General features: G+C 37.7%; 1 protein-coding gene across 4 annotated transcripts in view; it reads right to left on the minus strand.

Annotated features, from left to right (window-relative positions):
* The window catches only part of ARHGAP15 (Rho GTPase activating protein 15), a 332,079-nt gene that overhangs the window by 83,931 nt on the left and 223,114 nt on the right, over positions 1–25,034 (minus strand). For all 4 annotated transcript variants that reach the window (XM_068687083.1, XM_068687081.1, XM_068687084.1 and 1 more), the window contains one exon: positions 22,476–22,553. In XM_068687083.1, the coding sequence (XP_068543184.1) occupies positions 22,476–22,553 (78 nt within the window). The remainder of the gene's footprint in view (positions 1–22,475; positions 22,554–25,034) is intronic.

A 25,034-nucleotide genomic window follows, 5' to 3' on the forward strand; every position in this document is an offset into this window, starting at 1 on the left:
GTCTGTTTACAACAAAGAAAATAAACACACAAATATCAAATAAACGAAGGAAAGAGACCTAATTAAAGGCTAAATTTACTCACTTTGGGGGAGCAATTACTCTCAAGCGTTCCTGTTCTTTCCTCACATAGGTACAAATTCACTATCATGGAAGAAGAATGCCTCAGTCAAGCCTGAATATTTTATTTTATTTTATTTTATTTTATTTTATTTTATTTTATTTTATTTTATTTTATTTTATTTTATTTATTTATTTATTTTTTTTAAGTATGAAGGGAACAACATAAGCATTCTGCAAGTTTGCATGCATAGGTGTGCCTTCAGAAGGGAGGCTTTGAGCAACAACCTGCTCCAGACCCCGCTGTAGTGAAATCAGAGTGGAGCAAGACCACATCACAGCAGAGGACTGTTGGCAGTAACCACACCATTAGGTGGCAATGGGACAGGACCATGGTTTGACCGTGCTGTGCTTTACTCTTGAAAAGACACCCGCAATGTTGAGTTTGGGAACTGATGAGCAGAGCAGTGATGCCCTGGCTCTGCATCTCCCCATGTCCCTGGGGCTGGCGAAGGGGCTTGCAAACAGCACCCAGCACTGCTCTGCCATTATCTTGTTGTAGAAAACATTACCTGTCTCGCTCCCTGTTACTTATGTTCCATGTTGAAGAGTGGCACGTTGATTAATTACTACTCTAAAGTGCTTCTAAAGCATCAGTCCCAGGCAGGTTTACTAGGTTGGGGCCTCCCATGATTTATTGACTAAGGAAAAAAAGCAAAGGCCATTTGTGAAGGAGCATTTTCTTTAGACGGAAAAAAAAAAAAAAAAAAAAAAAGTAATTTAAATTACCCATCCTCTGTTCCCCCAAATTAAAACATCTAACCCCGAAGAGCAAAGCCAAAGACTTTCTTTGTCTGAAACTTATGCAAAACAATAAACAAGAGAATTGTCCTTTAAAGACAAATGTAAACAAAAGAAACAACCTGAATCAACTCTTAAGAAAGGTCTGAAATGTTTTCTTTTGCTGATGTGAGATGCTGATCGGAGAACATTAAAATAATTAGAGCTTTTCTGCTCTAATAGCTTTTTCCAACATTGTTGTTGGAAAGGCGGAAGAAAAAACAAAGCATGAAAACACAGATACACAGAGGCATCAGGCACAGGAAAGATTCATTTGGTTTGTCTCTGTTGCCATTTTACTTTTTTTTTTTTTTTTTTTTTTTTTTACCAGTAGTAAACCAGCACTTTGGGCTTGCTGCACTTCACTTACTGAAGCCTTTTAATAGGATGTAGTGCAGGAATGTGAGAGGGAAAGATTCCCATATGACAGAGATCCTTTGATATTGTAACTTCAACCAAAACTTTGAAATGCAGTAGCTGGTTTTGTGTGTAGTGTATGACAATTTTTCCCCAAGTCTTACAAACTTTGATTTACTTAACTGCTGCCACTGATGTGACTCACAGAGAAAGAAAGCATGAAGAGATTGAGAGAGAAAAATAGCTAATGTGTTAGTCTATTTGATGGCACAGGATTATTTGGTACAATAATTAGTGCAGTGTGTATAAGACGTCTACAAAAAATATCGGTATCAAAGACAAAAAAGAAGAAGATAATGTCAAATACTTCCAATAATTTTATCACAGTTTCAATACATTATTATGCAGGTTTTCTAATAAAATTTATTTCTGTGTAGTAGTTAGACTAGGCACAAGAGAAAAAGGAGATATAATTCTGTTCTTGCAGATGGTAATGTGACAACTTCCACTGAATTCAGGGGGACCTTTCACCTGAGGAGCTCACACTCATTACCATATCTTCTGCAATAACCCAACATAATACCCTGCTAGCACTGCTTTACAACATCATGCTGAACGGGAGCATTACAACTTCACAAAGCAGTGTGATTGAGGGTGGCTACCATGCTCCTGGAAAAATGGAGTACGTGGTTGATAATCTTAAAAAAAAAAAAAAAAAAAGTAGTCTTGTAGTGAACACGCTTTTCTTACTGCTTGTATGTGACATGTAAATTTACAACCCACACAACACAAGAGGTTTAAAGTCTGAGAATCTCAAGAATCCCCTTTAGAAATTGCAAGTGGAGTTGTTAATTACATTAAGAGAAATAAAGATTTTTTGCTGGGGAGACTGAAGACAACTTGCAGATTTCCTCCCTGCTCCACTGTCAATGAGACAATGTCACAGTCCCAACTCCCCATCTCTGAAGCAGATTTAGCTTCAGAGCTCTGGGAACAGGTCGAGGAAAGATCCCCAAAATATACAGATGGTTACCAAATCCACTGCTTGTGAGTGGATGGCCCTCCCCAGAGGCAACTATTCTGCTGCCCAGGGATGACCACATACAGCCCTCACACACCCAGAATGTGAAGGTCTGCTGTGAGCCTTAGGGGGGTGTTGATGCCCTGAAGCTGAAGAAGGGAAGGATTTCCTCCAGAACCTGCTGAGATGTCTTGTCCTTAGGTTGCATGTTCTGCCTGGGGAAAAAGGAATTGCCTCTTACCTCTTCGTGGTGTAGTTTACCTATATGTAAAATGAAAACTGCTTGCCCTCAAGGGGTATAGAGAAGCTTAATTAAACAAGAGATCCTCAGCCTTAATCAGACTCCTCTCATTTGCCAAATACATGAGAAATCCTTCAGTTTAGGAACAAATTTGACACCATGACAAATAAATCAGCTTTCTTACCATTTTGCCACTGGGAATTATTTTTCCTTAGGAATAGATATTTATGAAGCTATAAAAATAAAAGTCTATCACTGATTTCTCCATATTAAATGCTTCCTTCAGTTTTATTTTATCTGGGGTCCTACCTTTGGGAATTGGATCCATATTTTTATCTAAACCCACAGAATATGGCAGACTGGAAAGTGCTTATTTAATTCCAGTCTAGGAGCAAGGACGGGTATGGCAGAGGATGTGCTGGGTGAGTGTGAGTTGTGATATGAGTATGGAGAATCCTTCCACACCCCATCTCATCTCTCCACCCCAACCCCTTCCCTCTGTGGATAGGGGAGTATGGAAAAAGACGGACACCAACGCCATGAGTTTAGTCTCTTCCCAGAAAGAACTAAGCATTGGTCTTGCCAGATGCTGGACATCCTTGGTTACATCAAGTGCCTTCAGTACGTACACAGACTTTAATGGGACTTGACAGGTGCACAAATTTTCAGGTGGCGTTCAGAAACACACAGGATCACATCTGGTTTAAAGCCAGTGGGTTATTTTTAAACGCAAGTTGGCAAAAACAGGCAAAAGAGTTTTGAAGAAGTAAAATCTCAATGAGTTCACCAAAATATTATCTATTTGTGGAATAAATAGACGCTGAGCCAAATAATTATGAAGTATCTAAATTCCACCTTCCCTCTCCCACTCACAGAATCTGCTTTAAAGAAAAATGCCAAATTAATACAAGAAAGAGAGTTCTCACGGTATCTCCTGCCAGGCTAAGAAGGTACAGAGAATATCCTGAGAAACTCTGTTCTTAGAAAATATTAAGTCTAGCTTCGCAATTTATTAAGGGTCCACAAAATTGAAAGAAATATCTAGTGTTTTGGTATCTCACTTAAATAAAATTTGAACTCTGGCCCTCTGAGAGTAAATCAGTGCTCTGGATGTGAAATACATTTTTTTCCCTCCTAAGCAGAGTGTATCAGTGGATCAAGCAGAGGCAGAGCACTTTTCAAATATAGCTTGTTTCTTTTTACTCCTGCTCTTGGGTCCAGCTTCCTCTGCTCCAGCACTTGTCTGCTGGAAGATCAACAGCAGGTGCTTGAAGTCGAATGAATCTGGGCCAAGTTTATCCCAGTTTTCCCAGCCCTGATCTCTGCAATGCTCTCCCATCCCCATTCCTCCCCCTCCCCCATCACACCCTTTGGTTTGGGGTCCTGCAACTTCTCAGGACCCATCTGCTGCTTCCCAGCCCCACCTCTCCTGTGTGCCCTGTGTTGGCTCTCCCAGTGAGATCTGCCCAACAGGACTGAAATAAAGCTTTGCACAGGAATTTCCTTGCTATTTTACCCTTCCCAGATGCAGCCTTAACTATTTTCTTCTTCTGCTCCATGCTACGCTTGTTGGTTGCTCTGTCAGTCCCCACACAGGCTCCGCTGTTCCTCAGGAAGGGGACAGCTAATCAAGAGACAATTCCAATTAGCAGTCTCGGGCAGTTGTTTGGATGGCTTTGGCATAGTGTTCAACAAGATGCTGCCTTCAATGTTCAAAGCCTGTTAAAAATGCTCCCAGCCAGCCCTGCCCGCTCATTTTGCCTTGCCGTGCTACACGTCATTGTCCCCAGCTCTGCACCTACACAAGAGTTTGCAAGGCTGCGCTGAAAACTGGGTCACCGAGCCGATCTAGGTTAAAAATATCCCAGATATTCTTTAATGAAGTGTCAACAACTATTCTCAAGCTGAGGAGCGACTGGAATACTTCCTAATAATCGTGCTTACATATGCAAAAAATATGCCCTAATCTAAAATGTATTTATAATATAAAATGGAGTTCAACGTTTGACCTGAGCAAATCCCACCCTGCCACACAGACAAAGGAAAAAAAAAGTGTTGCTGTAATTTACTTGACAGCAAACAAAACAAAACAAAACAAACAAGAAAAAAACACCACACAAAACAAACAAGAAAGCTCACACATATATGTCTAGGCCAATATATATGATAATGTGAAACAATGAGTTAGATTTTTCATGGCCATGCTGAAATTCATCTTGTTAGTTCTAAAACTGTAGCACATAGATGTGATTTTTTTTTTAAAGTATCAAAAACTAAATATATACATACAGCCCTGAAAATTAGTTGATGAAAACTTCTAGTGACTTTCTATAAGAGTTTGGAATAAGAAGGCTTCACACCCAGGGCTATAAACACTCGTCTTAGGAAAAATAGCATAATGATGATTATTATTGCTTTTATTGGTGGTGGTAGTATAATAATTATACGATTGTTATTAATAGTGGTAGTATCACCATCTGGATTATTACAACCGCAGTAGTGACACGATGCCCTAATAAGATCCATGCCCCATTGTGTCAGTCATTACAAAGCACATAGTGAGAGTGAGAAAAAGTTTATAATCTAAGCAATTAAGGCAGACAAAAGGTGCAGTGAGAAGCAGGGGCACAAAGAGATGAACTGACACAAGAGCCCACGGAGAGAGCCAACGCTAAGCCTCAGATATCCGGAGTTAGCATCTACTTAAACACAGAGTTGTTTGTCTATACAAATATGTACATATTAATGCACATCACTTTATCCAGCAGGAAAAGTGCATACCAGGATGAAAAGGACAAAGGAAAACTTTTTATTTGTATTTTTGTATTCTCTCTCTCTTTTTTTTTTTTTTTTTTTTTCTCCCCCTTAGGTAAAAGATATCTTAATCAAAACTGGACAGACTAAAAGCAGTGCAAACATGAGATTTAGATTTGCTGGTGACTAACTTCAGTCAAAGCAATGTTCAAACCACAACCCATTAAAAAAAAATTATGAGAATAGCTGTCTGTAGGATCTGATCATGATTTCAACAAGCGATGGCAATGCACTTCCTACTGGGATATGGACAGCAAACAAGAAATTTGGTGGCATTCCAGCCGAGGAAGACTCTGGCTGATAGAAGGCAGACAATGTGCATTTTCCAGCACTGAGAAATTTCTTTCAGCTCCTGGAATCAATCCTTATGTGTCCGAGTTCAGAAAAAAACCTCTCCTGTATTTTGCATATTTGATAACAATGAGCTCACTATGAAATAAAAAGGAACATTACCTTATTATTATTTTTTTTTCTAGTTCAGTGATTTTGATTTGTGTAATAATTTAAATATTTTGGAGACTTGGCACTAAGTACTTGTTCTTACGTTTACTTTGTAGGTGCCTTACCAAGACAGTTTTATTAGTGTAACTGCTGTAATTAATTAAAAAAAAATATATATATTTTTAGATGAGTTCGGGTTTAAATAGGTCAGATATTTCAGACTCATTTGAAAAGGTGAACATGCCTAAAATATTTCAGCAGCTAAACCCCTTTTTTTTTTTGTGTTGCATTTAAACAGACAATTTTTTAAAGTTGCTATTTGTGTTGGAGTTAGAGTCTCACCTTGTCATTTGGTTACACTGCAAGTAATTTAGAGTTTAGGTTCACGTGTGACAGTTAATAATTGTAAACTCTAAAACAGAGGAATTCAAAATTAAGCTTTGTATTGCTTTTTTTTTTTTTTTCTTTTTAAATAATTGGAAAATAACTCAGTCCAAAGTACAGCGAGGCTTTTAGTAAATGAGTTATAGTGTTCAGCTCAAATTCATAGAAACAAAATGACATTTAGCTGCAAGATCACATTTCTGTAAAGAAAAACTGTAAGCTCTGCCCAGCCATTGCTACCAAACGCTGTTTATCTGAGCTTTAAATTCTACTCCCAAATTTGAATAGACTGCAGAACTAGCAGTGTTGCTGAGGAGCAATATCAAAATATGTGCCTCCTGGGTCTAAAAACCACAAGTTATTTCAGCTTCTGCTAAGAATTGAGGGATTTTTTTAAAAGTTGAGTACAGTAAGTAAATAAATAAATACATTATCTACCTTCATGACCTTTCTTTTCCTGAAAGCAAACAGCGTCCATCATTTGTAACTTGACTTTCCATAAAAGTAACAGTTCATAAAAATCTGTGAAACTACTACCGGGAACAAACAAATTAAACAATGACAATGTAATAAAATAAAACTGCTGTTATACTCCTATAGTAGAAGAATTGCTTCTTCGCTGGGATTAATACATCTTGCAGAAAACAATTTTAAATAATGTGTAACATATGGATTCGGCTTTTATTATTCTTCTAAAAGAAGACAATTATATTTATGTGATAAACTGTTCAGTGTTAGTAGCATAATGTTTATATTACTGGCCACTTAAATAGTCTTTGGCATAGTTTTATAAGGAACAGCAGCCTCCAGATCTTTTGAAATCCATCTTACAAAGTAAGTCCTGTCTGTTACTGGAATGCAATGGTCTTACATATTTTTTTTTTTTTTTTTCTGGAAAAAACGTATTGCAGGTAATCTTGTTGTTATAATGCATGCACGAAAAACTTTCTGATGTTTCAGCTACAACTCATAAGACATTTTAGGGCTTTCTAAAAAAAAAAAAAAAAAAGTATGAAAGCCACGTAGCTGTCGGGAAATAGAAAAAAAAAAGCAGCTTTCAATTTTAACTTTTTGGAAATGAATGATTGTGATAAATTGTTTTCTGTAGTAAACCTCTTCAAGGTGTTTTTGTTAATCTGCTCACTTTTCTAAGCAGCCAATTCTTTTGCTCTCTTATTTTGTTGGGAGATTACATTTAAGAAAAGAGTGAGTTTCGGGTAGTTTTCAAGGAGCTGCTTTTGTCCCCATTATATTCCAGATAATTTTCAAACGGATTACACAGAAACCATAGAATTATTTATCTTGATATCTTACAGTGCTTCTGAGTCTAAACTGCATGCATTTCAAAAGGGAATAGGAATGTGTTAACAAATAAATATTTTCTGTTGCTGTTGATTTTATTGTAAGCATTGCCGGCACCAGCCTTTCTGCATTGCTGGGATTCTACTATCCTGCATGTCATTCAGATAACATGATCATTTGGAAAAATTATGCAGGGTGGGTGAATGGATTTATTTAGGTTTATCAAAAGAGAGAGAGGGGAAAAGGAAATAATAATATCAGTATGGGGAACGTTACTGTCCTCATTTTTCACTCCCGGAGTACAAGTTTAGTATTTTCAATTCTCCATTTCTCAATTGCTTTAAAAGTTGGGGTTGTTAACAAAAGATAAAGTGAAGGGTATGTCAATTTAAAGAGTCTAACTTAATGGAAGTGAAATCTGCATATTCAGTTAATTTGGGATTTATTATCCCAGTAACTAGACTTGCAACTGTTCTAAAACCGTGTTGACTGAAGACTTGAGAACAGTACGAGAGGATGGCTACCCCCACCCCCATTCTTAAAAGAAAACCTGTGCCTGCTGCTTCCAATTTAGTGCAATCATGCCTCTTACTGGCCAATACAAGATGCAGCATTAGCTGTCACATGCAAATGAGTATTCATGGAGACTTTGAAATGTGCAATAAAGAATAAAGACATGCATTCTGTGAATAATTGTTTTCTTTTATAAAACTAGATCCAAAAGGGAGTGCCATTTCACCCAGAGTCTATAGCTTTTCTATGGTTACAATCTGCTGTAGAAGCCAGATATTAGAAATGAAGTGTGGATAAATGGATAGAAATGAAGTGTGGATAAATGGAGGACTCCAGTTTCCCGTGCTGTCAATCTTTCACAGTACTACATTTGCTTAACAAGAAATAATCCAACACATGTTTGTGTTTCTTGCTATCTTGCTTTCTTTTCCAACTGGGACTTTTAAATGCACAGGGATGTAAAATAAAGTTGTCCATCTTATAGTAGCTTTTTTATACAAAGCCCGACCTGAATTCTTCATTTTCAACAGCACAGATACAGAAAATTACACAGCAGAACAAGCTTCACTGCAAACCTAAAGTCTTCCAAATCTTTCTGATATCACTTAGCAGGATGAGAGAGAAAGAATAGCTGGGATTTTTAGGGACTATTTAGACACAGGATGGGGAAACAAACAAAAAAAAACAGCAAGCTGCATGCAGATACATGCATATATTTGTGGAGCTGTGACCAGCCAAGCTGCATTCAGACACACACACACACCTGAGACTACGACCAAAAAGTCTGCTAGAGAACAAACAGACACCAACAATTTTGTTAACGTTACAACAAGGCATTATTTGGCCCTATCTTCTGCTGCCAGAACCCCATGTGCTGAGTCCAATAGTGGGAAGGATGTAAGCCAATGCCTTAACCTTTGCAGTGAGCCAGAGGAGGTGGACAGCAGGAAGCATCTCAGCTCATTCGGACTTGGCTGAGACGGGACTGGATGGGGATGACAGTGGTTAGCCAGAAGAAGAACAAATGCTAAGGATAAATGGAGCATCAGGTCTGAGTGGTGTGGGCATGCCTGGAGGCTCTGCACTAGGAAAATATCCCTTGCTCAGAGCAACGCAGCACCTTGGGTTATGTTTAATCTGAAGCTGAGAGGTAGGTTTAATCTCCAACTGAGGTAGAGGTGCTCAGCAGGCAGAATGTGGCCCTGCAGGAGCCCCAGAAAGGCAATCAGAGGGTTGGGAGGCATTACATTTTTCAATTAGTCTGAAATAAATAATTCCCTGTTGCACTGCTTACTTCATACCTTTGCTCATCAAAGGTAATCTCTTGAAATACAGGCACACACATGCAACCACACCGAAAAAAGTGATCACCAGTGTTCCCATTACAACTGTTGCAATTACTGCAAACAGTAAGAGGCAGAAAACTGCAAGGGGGGGGAGGGGGGACTGAAGGTATTTACCTCCCACTGAGATGGATGCCCACCTATGAGGGATGAGCACTTTGTCTACAACAATCCTTGGGCTTTCTGTTTGACCTGTGATCCACTGTGGCAGAAGGATGAACCATTCTTTGTAGCTTTTGGTCTGTATTGTGCCTCCTAAGCAAGCTGTGAAGAAGATGACCCTAAGCCGTCACAGACTTCCTTAGGCATGTTACTCAGCCACTCTGCTCCTCATTTTCCTACTTACCAAAAACAGCTAGCAATATTTTGGTATCTCAGAGATGTTAGCGTGAGCCCTCTGATACACATATCTGCTCATGTTTTATCTCCACGTGGTTGTTTCAAAAGCAGATACAAAATACTCGGTGCAAACACAGAGCTCCACGAGGCTTAGTCATGCAAAACACAATTGGTGATGGTGCCTCCCCACGACCACAGGAATGAAAACCAGGACTTCATTCACATGTAAAACCTCCTTGCAGCTCCTCAAGGGCTGGGTCCCTTTCCTCTGCAGCCCCAGAGCAGAGGAATTTGAAGTGGCTTATTCATGGGTCTTTGTGCCACAGCCACTGCACAGGTGGCCCTGCAGTGGAGAGGCATCACAGGGGAGACCCGCATTTGAAGGTCTAATTTGGCTTTGCATTATTCTGAGCCCCAAATTCACATTTCGGAGGGTGACTGCAGCCTTATCTGCAGTCTCTGTACACAGTAGGGACTTGGCAAATGGAGTTTGGTGAAATGGCACAGCGTACTGCATAGGAGACTGACTATAAATCAACAGATTTTGGCTCTGCTCCTGGCTCTGTCACTGATTTACCATGGAAACTTGGGCAAATCTTTTACTCTCCCTATCCTTCATTTTCCGTACCCATAATGTAAAGATAATGATGCTGCATTGCGAGCTCTTTTGAGATCTCGAGATGTTAAGTGCTAAGTGCATTTTATTAACATTAATAGCACCCAACCGAGAGGATGCTGTATAGCACTAGCCTGGCTGTCCCCAGAAAACAGATTGGTGTGGGGAAAGTGTGCATTTTTTAAGCAGCTTAGACATTGCTCATTCCCATAATACTTCCACAGCACACAGGAACAAGATCTGACCTACTAAAACAAAAGAAAAAGCGCCATAAGGAGAAAATTTCTAATGTGACCTGTCTGTCATCTTATTTCAAACCCAGGAAAACTTTGGGATTTGCTAGGGATTATCAGCGATTCTGTGTGTGGTTATTGCACTCAGCCACAACCACACAGCTCACAACTTGTGGTGGAGACCACTTCCATTAGTAGGCATTAATCACCATTTTATACACTCCCATTCAGCTATCACTGAAGAGACATTTAGTAGATATACTTAGTTATACCCTATCACACTTTATACGTTACTCAGATCTAAAATAAGTTAATTGTACTGAATTATAATCTAGCTCTTGTATTTACAGGACTTCAGGATCTTACAATGTATTTTTTTTAAATGCCATCTAACGTGATTTGTTATTTTATGCTTCAATCTCCAATATTTCTGCTCAAATATGTATCACAACATACACAGTAGAGTTATGAAAAATTTATTATTAATGCATGTTTTTTTCCACTGCTGAAGATAGAAGAACTTTGTTGTGCATGTTATAAAATGTTAAATATTAGAATTATTTAAAGTTAATAGGATGCCAAAGAAAATGACTAATAATACATTATACAATTAGATGCCTTTCATATTAGTGAATCCATTAACAAAATAAAATACATTCAAACAGAAGAGTTCTGATTTGCAATTTTTAGCAAGGATTGCCCATGTGTAAAGCTAAATTATTTATTCATTTAAAAAAAAAAAAACTGCTGGATACATCAGTCTGCAATTATTTGCATTATGTTTGAATGCTTTATCATGTGGCTCTGATTCAAAAATACGTATCTCTAAGTTGCTTTAGCATCTTCATTTGTGCAAATCACTAAACACAGGAAAAAAAAAAAAAGTAACATTTTCTTTCTCCAGATTCAGCAGGACAGCTGATGATACCATGAGCTCTTGGTATTGCTCTGTCAGGTGCCTGTTGATTATCACTGTTTAACCCAGATGTCCTCAAGTGGAGTTTTACCTCTCTGCTTTGCTCCCGTTTTTCTAGATATTGTCAATTCCTGCCTCGTCCACCTGAACTGAAGCCAGGAATCAGGTAGCTCTGCTTTACATTAAGCAGGTACCATAGCATACTACTTTTCTGAGCAATACAAGTTATTTTGAAACTAGTTATCCCATCTCCTCAGCTGATGGCAACATCATCCTTGAAGAAAAGTTAGCAAGCATATAGCTTTTCTTACACTAAAAATCAGCTTTTAGCAGCACAGTGACATAAATCTTCCAGACATTTTTCTCCTACATTTTCCTTTACTCTTTGCACTGGTGCTCTCTCTCTAGAAAGGCATGCACCTGACACCGAGTAAAGAAAGTTGCAACAGAAACAAGCAATCTCCTTCTCCTCACATCCATCTTCTCTTCACTGCTACTATCTACTTAATTAAGTCATTGTCAGTCTTCTCTAAGCACGTAATGTTGGTTGATAGAAATGTGTTTTGAAATCCCTGTTTGTTTGTTTTTTAATTATCTGATTAGACGGGAAAGAAAGACAGATCTCTGGTATAATACAAGAAGTAAAAATCCAGCAATAGCACTATCCTTTTCTCTTTCAAGAGATTTTTTTCACTTCCTAACAGTCCACGCAATCCAGTCTTTATAACTTGTAGGATTTTAAAAATTTGATGAACCCAATTGTGGCCAATTTTGGTTGCATAATTTTAAAGCTGGTTTCAGGTTAGAGATATCCCTTACTATGATTTTTACTCAGCTTATGAGAGGTGACGGATGTTCAGAGTCTGAAGAGATTTCTTCCAGGATTTTGGCAAAACTATTGCCTCAGAATATCTCCTACCCATATATGTTTCAACATCAATTCAGGCTGCAAATCACGGATGAGCCAGATCTCCCATGTTACATCAGCTGGTAATGGGAAAAAGAAAAGGGACGTAGAAAAAGATTATAAACTAGCAGATTTGGCTGCATCTTGGTCCCTGTTTGTAAAATAGGAGGGCAAAAACACTATAAAATATTTGTCCCATTATATTCAGCACTCCGTATTTTGATTACATCAAAATTTGATGCCGTTATGTTGTATTAATAACAACAGAAATCATACAAAGAAGAGATGATACATTGAAACTAGAACCACAGATCCATAGGTGAATTTCAAAAGGCATCATTCTCAACTCACCCCGAGGTGTTTGCCCACGCCAAGGGTTTTGATTAGGCTTGGATTACTACAGTAGAGTTGGGAAACAAAACCTTTGATCTCAAGAGATCTGAACAATCCTTGTTACTTTTACTGACAACAGACATGCTGCAGACTGAATAGTGTTAACATTCAGATGAGAGCTGAAAACTCAAGTGAGAGCTATGCTACGTTCTCACTTTCAAGACTCTGGTACCATGCATAACTTTGAAATTAAAATACAGTGTGACTACCTCTCTAAGTGTTTAAATTAATATATTTAATAATTTCTACAGTAATAAGTCTAGAGTGGAAAACAAGGCTTACAAGAGAAGTACTTTTTTTTTTTTTATATATATTTGTAGTATGTATACATGTATTTACAGAACAGCTGGGTACGCTTTTTCTACACCAGAATTTGTAAATATATATATATATATACACATATATATTATATATTTAGTGGCCTTGTTTTGGCCACTAAATATAATATTTTAATATGCAAAATATTTTAATATAAAATTTTAATATAAAAATATTTTTTTTAAAAAGAAACAAGGGTGCAGTCAAGATTTGATTGCTTTGCCTAAATTTAGGAGTCTAATCCTTTCAAAATGTTCTAAGACATCTTACCTGGCTTCTAGCACCTAATCTCCAAGGGCACAACTCTCCTGTACTTCCAGTGCCAGCCCTGCGATAGTCAGTCTGATACTCAGGATCCTCTCAAGCAACACTAAATACCAACAATCAAGTAACTGCATCAAGAACAAGATGTCCAAAGAATGCATTAAGGGAAGATGCTTTCCAGGACCACAATAACTTTCTCTTGCAAAAATTCCAGAGTTACACAATAATACATATACATTTTTAAGAATAATTCATTTTAAATTCCTATAAAACAATGACAAAGGTGATTTGAGAATTTCTTTAGAAAACTAACCTATTTTCAACAAGAATTTATTTCTAAAAGTGGTTATATCGACAAATGAGACAATCAATAAAAAAACATAGGTTTCCTTTTAAATGCAAAAGTTTTCAAGGATTGTAAAAGACAGATATCAAATTTTCTCCTTTTATTTTCTTCTTAGATATTTTTCTTTTGAAAGTTTTTCAGATTAGCCCTCAGTGTTGTCAGCATTTTTACCTCTTACTAAAGTAACTAACAGAGTCCACCAGTGAAACGCATTACCAGTCCCCCCCGTCCTCCATCCCTCAAATCACCCACTACTTAAAACATTTGTATCTACCACAGTATTTATGGTTTTACCCATTCTCAGCACCCAGGGGACCACAAATGCTATGACAAAGCCTTATTTTGTGGTGTGGTATCTCCTCGTCCCAGACCACACCCTGCACATCATTACTTAACATATGGTCACATTCACCGTCAGCCTTTTTTGTTGCAGACCCTATTGTAAGTTCATCTTTGTCAGCTAGTATTACATACAAGCCACAGAATTACAGATAAAGACAACAGGGGAGAAAAATACCCCAAATATTAGGCCATACCATGATCTTGTAAGACCATTGACCATGACCAACTCTAGCTAGGAACCATTCAGTTGAGTTCTCCAGGACATCCATCTCCTTGCAGCACAAGATCATCCCCTTTAAGATATTTTGATGCTTGGTCTAATTTATGTGCAGATATGCTTGGCAACCCCCAGCTTCTGGAGATTATTCCACTATCCTAAAAATCATGCAGTTCATAAGTTTGCCTGTCATAAATTTTAACAGATGACTTGATAAATTACTTCATTTCCTTGTTATTTTGGAGCTCTACATAATAGTATTTCCTATAGCATTACTATCAAACAGCAAACCCCACCAAAAAGTCATCCATGACAATTATGAACACCCCCCAAAAAAGCAATCCCTTGCTACAGTGTGCAACACTATGGTCCTTCTTGGTGTCTAAAAAAACACTTAAGGGGTTATCAAAAATTTCTTCAGCTTCCTGAAGTGTTACTAAGCAAAAAGCTATTGTAACGCAAATAGTGCTGTGGTTAGAAAAGAAATAAAAGGCATGTCTTAAATGCTTGATCATACACTACATGCCATAAAATCCATGGTATGCTTGTGGCTGACCACACTAACCTAGCTGACTGCCTCTTCTGCTCCCATTCTACTGACTTACTCGTCTCACTGTTGAAAAGGAAGCACATGACAATACCATTGGAAGGAGAAACTGTGCTGCGTCTAGGGCTACAGATTCGAAAATTAAGACTGTCAATTCTGATTTTGCTTATTTATTTTACATATTGAGAACAACAACAACAACAAAAAATCCTAGTGCTTTTTGTTTGTTTGTGTTTTATTTATTTATTTATTTTTAATATATGATGCACAATATTAACAAAATAATGTAAAACATTGGTTGGTAAAAAAAAAAATAAACGTTCCCATCAGGTTTCATCACCAGGCTCAGATTTACAAATCAATGTTTGGGTACCATAGTTTTTTGTTTGTTTGTTTTTCTACCCCTCTGGAAAAAGAAGGGTAAGATGTGGAAATGAAAATTCTTTTGAAAGCAAAAAATGTTCTGTATCTTAAAATAGACATTGAAACGCAGAGGCAAAAGGGAAGAGCCCACACCAGTTACATGCACATATTAATTGATTCCCCAACTACTGTGGGCTCAATTACAGTATTTTGTTGTCAGAGTTTTAAAGCTTGGAAAAAATTAAAAAAAAAATAAATCTTGGCTACAGCTTGGCATATGCAGGTCTTAACCCAGAAACAAGCTGTTTTATAATTATTTCTGAAAATTGCTTCAGTCCATTTTATTTTCTGTGCTTGCCTGGGAAGTGTGAAAAGGAAAGAAAAACCTATTTTTGACTCGAGGCTTTCAAGACATTTTGGTTCTCAGCTAGCAAGTAACCCAGTTTGAGCCTGATATTTCCGAGATGAACTTTGGACCACTCTGCTGGCTTCGCACTAAGGCTGGCTACACGCGTAACTGCTCGCGGAAGTGAGGAGGGCTTTGCTGCCTGGGCTGTACGTGATCGCACAGACTGGCAAAAGCAGAATGTCACCAAGGCAGAGGGTAGCTCCGAGGTTAGGTCCTACCCAAGACACGTTCACGTCTTTCTAGGCATACTCACATATGTCTTAAAAATGCAATCGATAACCTCCTAAAACTTCTAAAAATGCACGAGATGGCAAGACACAATGGGAAACCACAGCAATGCAAATGCATGAGAAATTAAGGACAAAAAAAAAAGGAAAATGATGCTTGTTGTAATTTTAAAAATAAAGCACACAACGATCCTGTTGGACCTCCACATTTGTAGCTGCTCTCTGGAAGCTGGCAGCTGACAGAGGACCTGCTCTCCTCTGCCCACAGAGCCTTTGGCAGCGGCAAGGCTGGGGCTGCTGACTGCCTTTGAAATGGATATGTCGGGTCAGTGGGAATGCTGGGGTATTTCTGAATGGGGAGTTTAATTCTTTAAAATAATAATAATAACAAAAAAATAAGCTGTTAAAAAGAGCTGCTTTTCTATCCCCAGCCACCGCTTCCCCCCCACCCAAAAATCAACTCCCCCTTCTAAAACCACCCAGCCCATTTGTGCTGACCCAGCAGGTCCGCTCCAAAGGCAGCTCCGGTCCCGAGGCAGAGCCAGCCGGAAAACCGCCCTGGTTCCTAATAGCCCAGGCTCAGACATATGGTCCCAGCAAGCTCACATAATCAGCAATAGCTGAAAAAAAATAATAAATAAAAATCCCAAGATTTTGCTCCTCTTTTCTCATAGTTCATTGATAAAGAACATGTCAGTAGAGTTGAAGAATCCTGCTGGTTAAAGGTATCATCCTTCGCTGCTCATATGGTCTGGGCTCTTACTTGTCAATTAGATTAATCCAAGCCATTTTAGAACAATAAATATAAGTACAGATGGAATATAAGCATATTGAAGATTACTGTTTTTGACGGCTGTTGTTTATTAAATCAAAAATAATGTTGCAACGAGGATTTTGTTGATATTTCAAATGGAAAGGAAAAGTAAATAGGAATCAGATACTCCTTAAGAAAAAAACAACCCTCCAAAACAGCCCATGGGTAATAAAAAGGCAATGATTTTTCTTACAATGCCACCTATGAGCTACCTTTAGAGAGGGGATATGGCACCTATAAACTCAAAACACTAGGTATGTTGAAATCCATAAAATTTCCAATTACTGCTTCAGGATTTATTGTGCACATATGGAAAATAATACTTGTAAAAGAGAAAGGGGTTTGTGCCTGGTGCTGTCAATACTGTGAAGGATGGGGTGATTATAAAGCAAATTAACAATACTTTTAAATGTGCATTCACTTATCTTTCCAATTAAATCCTTGTTAAACAACTGCACAGACAGTAATGGTGCTTCTGCAAAGCACTGATCAAGACAGTTTTATTGTAATTTTTACTCTGTAACAATTAATCAAGTAGGCATTTTCTTTATTATTAAATTATTTAGTTAATAAATATTCGCAATCAGTTCGTGTATTTGTGGTTTACATTTTACTTTTAATTTTTCTTAAACTGAATTATATTCCAGGATATTCTTATAGAAGAAACAGAAGAAATATTTTAATCCTTTTTGCCAAAATGTTATTTGTTAACCCAAGGTGATGTCAGGGAAAAAGTAAATTCACCTTTTCCCCCACGGTGTAGTTACAAATTCAGATATTCCATAAGAAACGTGACTTTCTTCACTAATAATATCTAGCCTCTGTAAAAATTCATATGTTTCCCCTCTTTGGTACATAAGTATAGTAACTGAGCAGTAAAAACACAGTAATTGACCTTTGGATGCTACGCGGTGTTTTGCAGTTAATGCACAAGGTATTGCAAATGAAATAACGGGATGCAAAGGTCATCTGTACTGCAAATACCAAGCATTTTGCAAACAAAGCATTGGATATAAAGACAATTAGGAACTCTCTTGTATTATGTATGAACCAACACTTGCTGAATGAACCAATAAGTATTGAAATTTGTATTTCTATGGTTAGTTTCCCTGAACATATATGCATTAGGATAGAATCTCAGTGTTTCAGCAATGTCTTATGAACCCTTTATAGCTCCATTTTTTTCAGTTAATTTAGTACTCATGAAAATTGCTTGTTTGACAGTCCTAGAAATTGAATGCCATTCCAGCTACCCAGCAGACTAGTGCAGGAGGCATAAAGAACTAAGTTTCTGTCTCCTCATTCACCAAGGGTCTCTGGTCTTCAAATGTGGATGGCAACAGAGGATTTGCTGGAATAGAGATGTGGGACAGCAAACTACAGGGTTTAATGCAAGGAAAGCCTTACCCCATTATATCACCACGTGCATCAACGTGACAGCTTAGATCAGAGCAGGGAGCACGCCACAGATTCACACTCTTACATACGAACACCCTTATGGATGAAACCTGTCTGTTTGTTTGTTTTTCCTTCTTCTTTCTTTTCTCAAGCACTTTCTGCACCACTGTTAGCATTTCTGATCAGGTCAGAAGCTTGCTTTTGAAAGGCATCTCCCACCTGTCCCCTCTTTCATATTGTGTTGCCATCCTGATTACAGATCTGCTCTCAGGGGCCCTAATGAGCCCTGAACAGCCCCACCTGTGCTCCTCCCACCCTTTGGGCCAAGGCAATTAATATTTTCAGTAGCATCCTTGTACCCTGGAAATGCTACCATGTTCTACATGGCTTAACAGACCTATTTAAGATCATGTACCCCTTCTACAGGTGTGAATTAGAGGAATAGCCTTGGAAATATCTGTAATGGCTTTAACTTATGAGACAGTGCTAAAAATCAGCAACAGTCCTACTGGCTTTTCATTAAACACCCAAAGAATTACTAAGTGCTGCTAAAATATATATAATATTCCTGAAGTTGCAACTGTTAGACTTAATATTACGAAAACCATACGAATGGACATCTCTGACTAATGTCTGTGACTATCATACAAGCCTTTGCCATAGGTTCACAGCTAGAAATATGAAATTGTTCCTAATTCAGTTTCTAAAAACACAATTCTTTCAGCACTTTTAGACAAAGGAAAGTATGAATGTCTTGATGTCACTAGTGGTCCAAACAGCTTGCACTGCCTTGATTCACTGATTTGAAAAATGATGACTTAGAGTTTCAAAAGTGCTGAGAGATGTTATAGCTTGGTCCTCTTATGATCAACTGATCTTTTCGGCTTTTAATGGGAAAATAAATCATAGACAAAAGATAATCCTGTTGCACAGAAGCAAAAAAGGTGTGATATCAATAGACTTTTATAGAAAAAGAAAACTCTGTGAAAGGGATAAAGTAAATAAGGTAGTTTGTTCTGCTGATGTTCCTGTTGTCAAGGTCAAAGCTCTCTTCAGGAGCTGCCTACCTCAAGAAATGAGAATGAAACAAAGTATATTCAGAGAATTTAAAAGTGGAAAAGATATGGAGCTTTTTTTTTTTTTTTTTTTAAATTGCAAACTCTTTCTCACTCCCCCAGAAATATAGAATTTCAAGGTTCCTTTTAGATTTTCACTGTTCTTTTTTCTTCTTTAATGATAAAGCTGTCAATTGCTAGTTTGTTTTCCTTTCATATTCACCAGTTTTCTCTTAGTTCATTTTTGATGCTGCAGATGACATTAACTGTATAGAAAAAGGAGCCAAATAAAGCTTTGCTATATTCTAATTAATGACTATTCTAATAAAAAGTACTTTGATATGGCAGCCAGCCTAGAGTCTCTTCTATGATCTTTCATTTTCAATATGATACATATTATTTATATCCTATAAATGTAGGTGTAACACAATAGCAGAGCAAGCAGAAGAAACAGCCCATTAAGTATTTGGCCTGTATAAGAACTGATTGCACAGTCAATCTCTGCAATGTAAATAGGCTTTTTTAGAACATTTGTTTGCATTTATAATTAAATTAGACTTTCACTCAAATGAAGACTCTCTATTGGAATGTTAACCAGAAAGTCTTATTTAAAAATACTGCTTTCCTAGTAACTTTTGTGAGTCCATGAAACAGTATCTGAAATTCGTGCTGTCACACTGGGAGTGACATCAGGTGGAGATCTCTGTTACCCTTCCAAGCACGCACTAAGTAAATCCTGTTCCCCCCATCTGCCCACAGTGTTGTGTTTTATTTTTTTTTGCAGGTACATGGAGCTCTTGAGCCATGGCTATTGCCCCAGAGGAAAGCTGATCAGATCCCCTCCTCACTCCTCTCCACACACCTTTTTGTTGCCTAACCAACTCTCTGCACCTACAATTTCCCTGCTGCTGCCTGATGGGCCTCCCAGGTAATCTGTGGATCTGGCTGTTCTGAAATCCATTTAGGGATTAGGAGGGACCATGAAGTGGATATATATCTTCCAGTCAGCAGCCTGGAAGTCAGGATAATATTAGCAGGCTGCTAAAACACACACACACACACACATGCACACACACAAACACACACGCATCCACATCTGTAGAGCCACACCGTGAGTTAATGGGCTGTTCCCTGCCTGCAGCTTCCTACCTAACAGAGAGAAAGGATGTTATTTAAACAAATGAAACAGCGATCTGCAATTTTAAAGCCATTCTTTGTGCCTGAATTACTTTGTGAAGGTTCTGATTAGCAACCGTTAGATTATTCTTTGGGGGCTGAGATGCTGGACTCTCTCCCCTCACATGGTGTTGGTGTCACCCCTGAGGAATGCAAATGTGGCATTAGGGTTTACAGCAGAGCATCTTTGGTATGTCTGCAAGCATCTACCTGAACAAAGGCTAACTTCAGACCTGGCCAGATATTTGCATATCTGAGATTTTAACAGGCATGTAAGGGGGCTTGGCTGGGTAATTTCACCTCCCACTTAAAATCTATTTCATTATGATATAGTATGCATGACTGCTCTAGTTGTTTCAACAAAGACTAACACAAGAAACAATAATTCTCACAACAGATAACATGATAACATAGTGCTCCAGCAGCACTATTCCTCTGAATTTTCTTTGGTCATTCAACAGGCAGGTTTACTGCAGGTGCCCTAAGTAGTCAGTGTCAGAGTGGCTTTAATGTACCATTAACTTCACCATTATATATTCATTTTTCACAGTGGTATAAACCAGAAGAAAAAGGTGCCTGGTACCTCTGTGCTGCAAAAAGCCAGCTTAGACTTCTGTCTAGCTTTGCAGTATCAGCCCATCTGTTTTAGGTGAAAACTTGAGCAGTAATGTTAACCTCAAGTACGTTAACCTTTGGATGCCATGAGACATGATAGACAGGACCATTATTTTTATGGCACATTTTTTCCTGAGCAAAGATCCCGGGGAGCGAAGAAGGATAGAAAATCCTGGGTTTGCCTCTCTGTCTCCAAACAAAATACAGTGCACAGTCGCTTGGAAGCCAAGGCAGACTACATTATCGACACACAAATACCCAACAGCCATAAATCTAAGGGAACCCAAGTAACGAGTCAAAACCATGAGCCTGATGATTTATTCAGTCTCACTGAATTTACTGGCATAAATACTGATTCCTCATAAAGCAGCTTCCAGGTTCAGCTGAAGACAAGAATGGTCTGGAGCAGCTGAGGAGGTTGCAAACAGATACTGGTCCCCTGAAACCTTCATCAGAGAGGTGAATTCAGGCTTGAAGGTGGGAGTATTATTGTGTGACACCACAAATATTATGAGAATTCTTGAGTCAAAAGCCTTAGTTTATGCATAACACAAAACCAATTGAGGAAGTTGTTTTCCAACAATTACCATCTACAAACAAACAAACAAAACCATATACACTGCACAGTATTTAGCAGTTCTAGTAATAGTTGTCAGGTAACCGTGAAAGAGTGAAGAAAAAGTAGGATAAAAAGTTGCAGAAGCTTTGCATTTATCCTTGATTAATCCAAGAGCATAAAGTCTTGAACACAATTTAAGATTTTTTTTTTTGTTCCAAATTTCTGAAAAGCTTAATTTGTTTTTCTCATTAAGTGGGATCAGAAGGTTCACTGTCATCAATGGTATTTGCTAAGCAATTAAATGCGAATACGTTTAGTCTTTGCCAAGAGTAGTACACTGTTCAGAGAGGTCAATGTATTTGTCATGTATCCTAATTAGCTACCAATATCAGCTTCCACACCTGTAACAGTATCTATTGATCAATGTTAGATTCCTTTAGCTACATCTGTGTACATGTGTACATATGTACATTATATGCGGAATCTAGGGCAATATGTTCATTAAACAAAACCATAACAAAATGCTTGATTCTAATTTTGGTTCTCAAGTTCCCCAAACATTCATCTTTCTTCTTCTCATTTCCTGGGATCAAATCTTTGCCTTATTGAAATCAGAGGTAAATCTTCCACTGATTCTGTCAGAGCCGGGACTTTAGTTTTAGTATTCCTTTTTCAGTTCTTTTCAGCACCTTTTTCTCTTTGTCTGTTTTCCTTTGGATCCCTGTTCTATTTTTAGTTTTGTTTAACTTTCAACATCCAAACAATCTGCTATTTTTCCTTTTATTCTTTTTTTTTCTCACTTTGATTCTTTGGTTTTCTACATATGCTTTGTTTTTGCCACCTTATTTCATTTATTCGTTTCCTCCTTTTTTCTGTTTGTTTCTCATCTCCTGTTTAACTACTATTTTCCTCTGCTTACTGTGCTGTTTTTCCTCTCTCCTAACTGACATTTCCCTCTGTGCAATATCTTTCTACCTTCCCTTTCCTCTCTTTTCCAAAACACAGCTCATCATTCTATGCCACTAATGTATAGCAGATTCTGAAATTCTGTCATCTGAGACAGTTAAATACTAAACAAAACATTACCAGGGTGGAGGAATCACTTACCCTGATTGACAACAAATCGTAACTTCTGTATTGTTGCCAGATTGCCGCTAACTCTGTATATTCCATCAACTTCTAGACCTGAAAGAGAAACACATATTTCATTTTAGATCATATAAGTATTTTTCTTTGTATGTCTGTCAAGAAGCCAGAAGCGCCCTAACAAGTATGAAGAAGTGCAGTGCAGTGAATGACTGAAAAATAATCCACCTGACAAAAACTGAAGTGCCTCCTGCCTGATTACAACAACAATGAAAAATAAAAGCGGTAGATTAGCTTAAGTGAATACAAAATACCTGACTGTAATTATCTTGTAATTCTGTCAGCAGAATACGATTCTGCAAAGGTATTTGAGTGTGACGGGAAAGGAAGAGTGAATTAGCTCTTGTGTTCATAGAGAAGGGCTGTTTGGGATACACACGACAGTATGTTAGCCCTGCTGAAATGCGGGGTGCTTCTACTAATAACTTGTATTAATGGGGGAAGCTTCTCAGTCTGGGGCCTGGGTTTTTCAGATGTGAATTTCTGAGGCTGTGACCTTCTGAAATAAAGCGGTGAGATGCCCACTCTGAAATCATGACGTGTGTGAGACTATACACAACTAAAGCTTCTCTACTATATTCTTCATAGCAGATCAGACAAGTTTGAAGCTGAAATTAAATATCCCAAATAGCATATGCCCCGGAGTGCATTTCTTCATTAATATAGGCCATCCTTTTCAAGGACAACCTGACAGTCTTGTTTCTCCCTGCATATCTACTCAAGGTTTATCTTCTAGGTGAAACTAGATGTCATACTCCCTTTTGTGACATATTATCTCCTACAGCAAGCTCTGCTGATATGACTGTTTAAAATAGCACTTCCAGCCCTGGTTGCATAGCTGTAGCATTTCAAAGCACATGGGAACTGCTCTCCTTTCCTTGGGGAATTAGCTATTGTGCAAACAATGACCGAATCTGCATGCTTAAAAATTGAAAACACAAAACTGTACATTGTCATTCCACATTTAAGGCTTGCAAGTAAACAAGAAACTAAGAGAATCTACACCAAACAGTTTTTTTTTTTTTTTTTTTTTTTTTTTAAGGCTACTCATCACTTGGAACACAAGTTTTAATTAGCTTTTGGCAAACAATTTCAGAGAAAGCCTTTCTCGTGGAAAATGTTAATTTGTCAAAACTAAATATTTTCAGGAAATATTTCAGTTCTGACAATGTGTCTAGTGGGAATTTTTCTTTTTTCAATTCAGGGTGAGGAAAAAGGAAAAATTGAAAGTATAGGAAAAAGTGAAAACAAGTCAAAAAGCAACTCAGAAGCCCAGTTGTAATTATACTTAAACAGGAGGGAGCTGAAGTTCAAGTCCTCATTTCAAAGATACTTGCATCATGCCTTGGCAGATGAGTGCCCCAAGCAGCAGAGTCCAATGTTTGGAGGTAATGTCACTATCTTGAGGCTTTTTAAAAGATTTAATTTTACTTTTGATTCAAACAGAAACAAATTACTGTTGCTTTTTGTTTGTTTGTTTGTTTTTCTCTCTGCAAATTACAGTTCTTATTTTATGTCCACCCTGCAAGGAACTTTCTGTTTTGGTTTACAAAAAATAATCTATTTTAAAGAGGAATAAAAATTCCATATTATACATTGGTTATCTATTCCTCTTATTAGACTATTTTCTACCCTGCACCTGTGGGTATCCTGCAACATAATACTGAAAATGATGATTCATTTCAGGAAGATCCCCTTTGGTTACAGAGGGATAAAGAATAAGTTTATTTAAGAGAAATCAAAAAGGATTTGCCAATCAAGAACGCTTGGAAGTTATCCATCAACTGGATATATAACATATGAGCAAATGGAAATTACTAAAATGTTTAAATAATGCAATTTTATCCTAAAACTGAGGAACTTCATTTCATCTTAGAAAGGGGAAAGTGAGAGAGCAAGAGTAGTTCCTTGTTTAGGAATATGGGACTCCTGTTGGTAAGATTAAGAATTTCATCATGTAAATTGAAGTCTAAACCAAAAAGTAAAGAGGAAAAATAAAACAAACAAACAAAAAGCCCCAAAACAGAATGTTAACTTTTGTTTGGATTTAACTCAACTCTGTTCTCAACCTTTTGGGATATGTGGAAGTGAAAGCAATACATGTCACTTTGGGTGAAATAGCAGTGTCTCGCATTAATAGCATCAATTTGGAACAGCTCAACCCCCTTGATATGAAACTACATAAATTATCCAGATCGAGTGAAAATGACAAACTATGTTGTAAATTGGAGGATATTACATCTTGCAAAATGATGTGGAGTATATAAGTGAATTATTATTGTTATAAATTTACTTTGGTCCAGAAATGAGCTCTGATTAGCATTTCATTTGGACACTATACAATATGGCAGGGAGAAAAAAATCCAAGAATATCAAGCCAATTATAGTGTTCACGTGCCATCAACTTTCTGCTCCAAGAACTTTGAAAGTTAAGCCAAACCAAACCAATGTAAATTGGTGGATTTGGACATCCTTTTCATGACCACATTATCTTAGCTGGATTGTTAACAACTTATTTTG

This window comes from Anas acuta, chromosome 6, assembly GCF_963932015.1.
Source record: "Anas acuta chromosome 6, bAnaAcu1.1, whole genome shotgun sequence".
NCBI classification, from domain to species: domain Eukaryota; kingdom Metazoa; phylum Chordata; class Aves; order Anseriformes; family Anatidae; genus Anas; species Anas acuta.